Consider the following 7,553-nt stretch of genomic DNA (forward strand, 5'->3'; position numbering starts at 1 on the left):
ACAAGAAACAGAAACCACTGTGATGACATGTCATTTTGATTTTGCTTAGCAAGTCAGGACACTAGTAGGGAAAGGCGTATTTCTTAAAGACAGGTGGCAATAAGAGCAGAATAAATAAAAGGCACTGGACTGAAAGCAACTTTCCCCTTTTCTACTACTCTAAACAACAAGAGCACACCAGTGTTCCAGGTCATGAAAGGAAGTTCCACTTAGAGCACTGCCCCTCAAATCTGACATGTCTCCAGTTCACCTAGGATGTGGTTAAAGCACAGATTTGGATGTGGTACAGCTGAAGTACAAAATGTGATGTCACATTTTTAAAAAAAATTTCAAGAAAATGTTGTTGCTGCTAGTCCAAGGACCACACATTGAGGGGCAAGGGAGGAGACTACCAAATGCAGCTCATCTTTACACCAGACCTGAAGCTTGTACATGAGCTACTTGAAATATACCCATAAAGAATGCCAAACCTGCCATCAAGATTAAAAACATTTGAGCCAAAGGTTTAAAGTTACGGTTTATTGGAAAGTGGAGGCATTGCCATCTTAGTGACCATATTTTGTCTGAGGACACTTTTCAATGCCCGCTTTACATCTTTGTTCCGCAAACTGTAGATCAATGGATTAAGCACCGGATTTACAAAGGTGTAGAAGACGGCTATTATCTTGGATTCCTCAACAGTCTTGTCTGTTGGTGGTCTTACATACATACAGAAGAGTGTCCCATAAAATAGGGTGACAGCCATCATGTGGGAAGCACAGGTGGAGAATGCTTTGTGTCTTCCCTCTGCTGATTTGATCCTGAGGATGGCAGCAATGATGAAGGCGTAGGACACCAGGATGATGGTGAGGGAGCTGGAGAGATTGAAGCCAGCTGATATGAGCATGGCGTGCTCTTTGATGTACGTGTCAGAGCAGGAAAGCTGGATGAGTGGTGGGTCAGCACAGTAGAAGTGGTTGATGATGTTGGATCTACAGAAGGTCAAGCGGAAGGTCAGGATGGCCTGTAACAGGCCATCTGAGAAGCCATACACATAAGGAAATGTGGCCAAGCAGATGCACACCCGCCTGGACATTTTCACACTGTAGCGCAGAGGGTTGCATATGGCCACATAGCGGTCATAGGCCATGGCCGCCAGCATGTAAAGCTCAGTGAGGAGGAGCGCAATGAAAATGTAACACTGTTTAAAGCAGCCAGCAAAGGAGATGGTCTTCTTCTCTGAGAGAAAATTAGTCAGCATCTGTGGGGTGGCATTGGAAGTGTAGCACAAGTCAACAAAGGCTAGGTTAGTGAGGAAGAAGTACATGGGCGTGTGAAGGCGAGAGTCCAGTCTGATCAACAGTATCATGCCCAGGTTGCCCAAGAGAGTAACCAAGTACACCACCAGAAATAGCACGAAAAGGAGAGACTGGAGTTCAGGGCGACCTGTGAGCCCCAGGAGAATGAATTCTGTTATTTCACTGTTATTTGTGATGGACATTTTCTGAGAGTCTGTACCTGAGCTTGAAACAAATGGAAATGGGGCAGATAGGAAGGTACAAATCAGTTTACTAATTACTGAAATGTTTTTACTCCAAATCCATGTCCTTCTAAATGAATGCAACAATAAACAAACTTTGTGCTTCTGCTAAACCATTTGCATTTTTTGTCTTCACATTTTATACTGTTATATTTCTCTTATCCACACTTATATTATAGATATACCTATATATATCTATACTTAAATCCATATTTAAATGAATATATGCAACTTATATCCACATATGCATACATATCCCTTATCTCAGTTAACTAGTTTTTGCCTCTCAGACTCTTCTCGCCCTATAAAGCCCAGCTTAAAGGCCAGTTTTTCATGCAACATTTCTCATGCCACTTCTCTCATACATGAGCTTGAACTCATCCCTTTGCCTTCCCATTCCAGTCTACCCTACCTACCACTCATTTCGTTTGTAGCATATCATGTGACCATAACACATCTACTATCTACTCATATATTAGTTCTTCAGGGCTACAGACAAAATCTAGTTCATTTTTGGCTTCTACACACATATTTATACACTGGATTTAAAAAGAAAAGAAATAGTGTGAGCATGAAAAAATGAATTGCATGCAATGTTTTACTCATCCCTGTATCCATCCCCATGCTCTCCATGATGTTGTGTCCTCGGGAGAATAAGTCCTTTTTAAGCAATTGTTTGAGAAACTTGTTCATCAAGCAAATGAAAGAAAGTTGGTTTCAGAAACTCTGCTGTGAGATACTCGAACCTTTATGTTTAAGAATTACCCAGAAGATTCTCATGAACATGTTCCCAGAATCACAATTCAAAAAGGTACCGTCACAGTGGTCCCATAAACAGATGGCAAATAAGCGAACAATGAAGAGTCAAATCAAAGGAATACTCACACAGTATTTTGAGGATGGTCTAGAGCAATGTTATAGAGTGCTGATAAAGAAAAAAAATAAGTTTGGCTTAGTTAGTAATTAATCATAACTTATATTGACCTAAAGCATTACAATTTAAATGGCTTTTTATTTCTCTTGCATGCCATGACCAGTGCTAAATCTCCTCTTCCTTTCTCTTAAGTTGCTCTAATTGTTTTCTCTTTCTCTCATACTTAAATGTTTTAAACATACCCCATGCTTGCCTGATTTTAAAATGTCACTAAAACTTGCTTCAGTAAAAAATTTAGAAAGACAGTAACAAATATATCTCCTTTATCCAGAATATTAAGTGCTTAATAAATATTTGTAGAGTAGACTATTAATAGTTATTCATAACATATATTTATTCTTAACCACGAGTTACTTAAGTGTTCCAATGTAAGGGGGATTACAATATCTATTCTCCCTCTCAAGCCAGGATGAACATCAGATTAAAAGTTCCCAAAACAAGTCATTATGGATACTCAACATAGCTTGTGATTAAGCAATGTAGATACAAAATGAACAAAAACTTCAAAAACCTCTGCCCTTCTGGCATGGTTCTCTAGGGGACAGACACAGATATTACTGCAAGTGAGCACATAGTGTTTCAAATGGCACTATTTCAGAGAAAAATAAAGAAAATAAAGTTTGGGGAAAGGGATCAAATTTTAGAAAGTAGCATCAGCAAAGAAACATCAGGAAAGGTGACTTTTATAGCAACAAACTGAAGGAGGGAGAGAACAAGTGTTAACATGATTTAAGAAGGGTGTTTTAGGAAGGATAAAGAGCAAATGCTAAGATAACAAATATGGTCTTTTTTGGACTGTTAGAGATGTGTGTATGCAGAGTTTATGCAGAGGAGGGCAGAAAATCCCATTGTCCTCCAAAGCAAATCTTTCACTTCATTCATCTTTAACTATGTCTTCCACAAAAAAATGTCAATGACCTTCACTGGAGAATAGCAGCCATCAGTAGGCACAACTCTTCAAGAAGCATCTAGCAGGAAATACTGTGAAAACAGCATACTGATTTGTTGACAGCAGCAGGGTGGCTTCGGAGATATTTTCAGGTTCTCTTGAACCCAGGAAATCCCAGAGAGAGAATAGCTGGTGGTTACATGAACATAGAAAACTGGAGGACAAAAGATCAGAATATTAGAATTTTTAATCTCTAAAAACATGGCAAGAAATTGGACTAAGGGGTTCATTTGCAGAAGGACTATTTGCTGCATGTCACTCACTGACTGACTATGGGATCTGGAATAGTTTTGACTCAACCTCAGTGATAGTGAGGGATCCAGAAACATACAGTTGAAGTAGAGTGGAAGTATTGATAAGTGGAGAAAAGAAAAAAAGTTTGTGAATAGTATGTTTTCACAGAGAAAGAAAATCACAGTTGCTCTGGCTCCCTGTGTTAGGCCAAATGGAAATGTGAACATCTTCTGAACAAGGAGCTTGGGGATTTCTTACTTCATGGTCAAAGAGAGCTTCTACCTGAACACAGATGACCCAACAGCTCAAGGACAGTAGAAAGCTATGAATTGTAAAACCTTCATCTCATGCCTGAAAATGTCCTTACATTTGTATGCAGTGCACAGAATATTTGCCTTTCTTGAGTATTTTGCACCAGTGACATGTCTGTAAAATATTGTCCAGAAAGAACAGCAGAAATTTCAATAAGCCTGTTGTCCCTGAAAGTAGTTGAGATTCAAACTCTTCTGCTGAAACAGAAAGGAATTCAGGTATGTATTCTGAGGCAAAGGGGTGAATCAAAGTTAAATTTGTCATAGACATTCACAGGGGAAAATATGACTTTTCTACTTTTGCTTGTACAAGTGGAGATAAGGATTATGTGCAAAATGAACAACATAACCAGTCATTTTTAAGAAACAACTCTATTGTTAATTTAAAAGCTTGATAAATAAGCTTTAACTACAAATGAGGAGATATAGGAAAAAAACACCTGACTCAAGTAGATTTGTATTTTATCCTCAGGGACATATGTAAATTCTATGCCATTGGGAATTACAGAGGAAAAAAGTTGCCTACTCTTAATCTGTTTTCAAAATAACTTTTCTGTTCACAGGAAGAAGAAGAGTGAATGGGGTTGCCTACAGCTCTTCCTCTTTGTCCTCTTCTCCTTCACCTTAACATAGAAATCTTCCCACAAATAATTAAGAGGATAAAATGATTGAAATGCAAATTACAAAATGTTTAGAGGCAAGTTGTCAACAAATAACATCTGCTCAAGAGAGCATCTCCAAGGAAAGGAAGAGTGCATACTAGGGTTCTGGAGCGAGGGGTGAACCTAAGTGCCCCCAGAATGTCTTGTATTAATCTGGCACATGCAACCTGAAGAGACCAGCCCTCATGACAGGTCTACACTACTGCCTGACTCATCAGTCAGCAGCCCTTATGATCACAGGCTCATCACAAGGGGACACTAAGCTACTCATTAAACTGTTGCTCAGCGTTTGCAGAATTCCTTCAAGCAAAGGTTCAGAATGAGTCTGGAACCTACATCTGCCTCTGTCAACAAATTACTCTGTAAACTTGAGTAACGTGTAGCTCAGTCACAGTTTTTTCAAAATAAATAAATCTAATTAGGTTATGCCAGGGTTGTTCTAACATGATGTCTAACAAGACAATACTTTTGTATTTACAAAGTCAGAATTTCATGAATCCAATTCCATTTAGTGATTCTGATTCTGACTTTATCAGTTATGAATTCTGTGAGAGTTGCAAGGTACTTACCCTGTCTTATCATGGTTTTCCAAGCTGTACAATGGGAAATGCAATGGTCAAAATTAATAAAATAGGATTAAATCATTTAAAGTATTTGCAAAAATTACATGGAGTAGACAAGTAATGAGTGTGGCAAGAAGTAGACTTAAGACTTTTCATAGCTGACCTCCCCTCACTGCTTCTTTGCGAACAACATGTCCTCATTCACAGCTAAGACTCAAAACTATTAGAACACTGATTTGCAAAGTCAGAAAAAAATCTGATTTTTAAAGGTGTAAAATGCATGTGATTTATGGGCCTGAGTTTGAGACTTTAATACAATTCCCTTCAACTCAATATAAGAAGAGTAAAAACACCAAGACTTACTTCTAATTCTGATACTTGCTTTCTCAACCTCCAATTTACGAAGTTTCTTGCCTCTTTAAGCTATAAAATGCAACTATATTTATACCCAAACGTGGAGAGACTTGCTCCTAAAGCAAATCTCAGACGAACTGAAAAGTATCAGCAATGAGTGTTGCATTGGGAATAGCTCCTCTTGGGTTTAATTGAAACATTCCGGGATCATATGCCTCAGTCACATTTTTTATCACTTTAAATTCACCATTTGTCCTAAGGCTTCTGCTCAAGACACACACAAAGGTGCCATCTTATATTGTGACCATGGCCTGGTTTTACAATTTTTTAAATCTATGTCTCCTTTCAAATTCCAGAGCTCTTAGCAATGTCCTCTCATGAACACTGATATCTTCAGTAGAGCCTGCCAGGAACAGGATGATGGAACAAACAGGGTCTTTGGCATACTCCTTGGTGAGCACTTACTATGAGACATCTTTCATGAAGGTAATTTAATAGGTTCCTCCAAATAACTGTAGAAAACAGGGACTCTATCATGACCTTTGTGCTAAATAAACTGAGGCTCCATGGCCCTCATGGATAAAATAATATCCATGGCCCTTATGCAGTGCCTCATAGCTAGTAAATGACAAGATTGGATTGAATGCCTGTCTTCTCATACCAAGTGGACTACACTTTCAATTGTAGGTGGCTGTCATTCCTCACACTCTAGTCACAGTTTATCCTTCCTTCCTCCATCATGCCTGGGTTCAGGTCCAGGTCCCCAGTTGGGGGCCTGTGAGAGGCAACCACACATTGACATTTGTCTCCCTCTCTTTCTCCCTCCCTTCCCCATCTCTAAAAATAAGTAAAAATAAAAATAAATCTTAAAATATGTCTTTTAAATTTTCTTCAGTCAGTGCTTTCCTTATTCTCATCAGAGTCAAGTTGGTGCTAGCAGTAGAAAAGTCTCAAATTGAATTCTTCTCACAAGATGTGTTAACAGCTTCCACAAAGTTCACTGCTTCCTGAGAGCTGGGTTTGACCACCATCCTCCATGCATTGTAGCATTCTCCCCCTGTCCTATCCAGCACACTCTGTTTTAACTTCCTGCTAATGTTTCTCTTGCCACCATCAGACTGTAAACCCTTATGGGCAAGAACTGTAATCTTCACACCTAGCACAGGTCCTGGGCAATGAGAGTTGATCTATAAACACTTGTTAAATCACTTAAGGAGAGTGCAATGTGTACTTAATTCTGTGAATAAAAAAAAACTGGAAGGTCACCAGTTTGATTCCTAGTCAGGGCACATGCCTGGGTTGTGAACCAGGCCCCCAGCTGGGGTGTGTGAAAGCCAACCAATCAATGTTTCTCTGGCACACTGTTGTTTCTCTCCCTCTTTTCTCCCTCCTTTTCTCTCTCTCAAAAAATAAATAAATTAAATTAAAATCTTAAAAAAAGAAAAAGTTTTGGTTATCCCCTCACAAGTAACTTTGTATTTTATTGAGCTTATTTCTCAAAAAATATAAGGAAATAAATGGGATGGGTGACTAATTTGTTTAAGAAACCACAAGACAGAAAATAGAATATTGGTAATTGTTATAGGTAGTAAGCACTCAATATGCGCTAGTCACTAGGCTTAGCACTTTACAAACATTGTCTCAGTTAATCCTCACACTTATCTTTGTTTTCCAGGTGGGAACACTGTGTATCTTAGGAGGAAATGCCCAAGGTGACCAGGAGGACGCCATGATATGGATGGGTGTTCAGATTGCCCAGCAGGACATGTACCACTTGCAACAGCACCTCACTTCTGCTGCTGTTTCCCGTGTAAACTCTTATTCAGGACATGGCACTTCTGGCTTGGGAACTGCCAGTCTGGATAGGAAAGAAAGAATAACCAAGGAACTCAGAACTGATGACACCTTACAAAATAGGTGAAACCATAAGTAAGGAATAATTGTGAGAGTGGCTTCCACAATCAGAGGGTAAATACAGGACTAAATAATGATAAATATTTTAATTTCTCATTCACACAGACACCATA

General features: G+C 39.0%; 1 protein-coding gene across 1 annotated transcript; it reads right to left on the reverse strand.

The window, feature by feature from the left end:
* Positions 1–511: 511 nt before the first annotated feature.
* On the reverse strand, positions 512–1,480 carry LOC114500271 (olfactory receptor 5M11-like). Its single transcript, XM_028516919.1, has one exon. The coding sequence runs from the start codon at positions 1,478–1,480 to the stop codon at positions 512–514; it is 969 nt and encodes a 322-aa protein (XP_028372720.1).
* Positions 1,481–7,553: the final 6,073 nt, after the last annotated feature.

This window comes from Phyllostomus discolor, chromosome 6 (genome assembly GCF_004126475.2).
Source record: "Phyllostomus discolor isolate MPI-MPIP mPhyDis1 chromosome 6, mPhyDis1.pri.v3, whole genome shotgun sequence".
NCBI classification, from domain to species: Eukaryota; Metazoa; Chordata; class Mammalia; order Chiroptera; family Phyllostomidae; genus Phyllostomus; species Phyllostomus discolor.

Bases quoted from the DNA above. Each gene is read 5' to 3' on its own strand.
- LOC114500271 (XM_028516919.1), bottom strand. From the start codon at position 1,480: ATGTCCATCACAAATAACAGTGAAATAACAGAATTCATTCTCCTGGGG.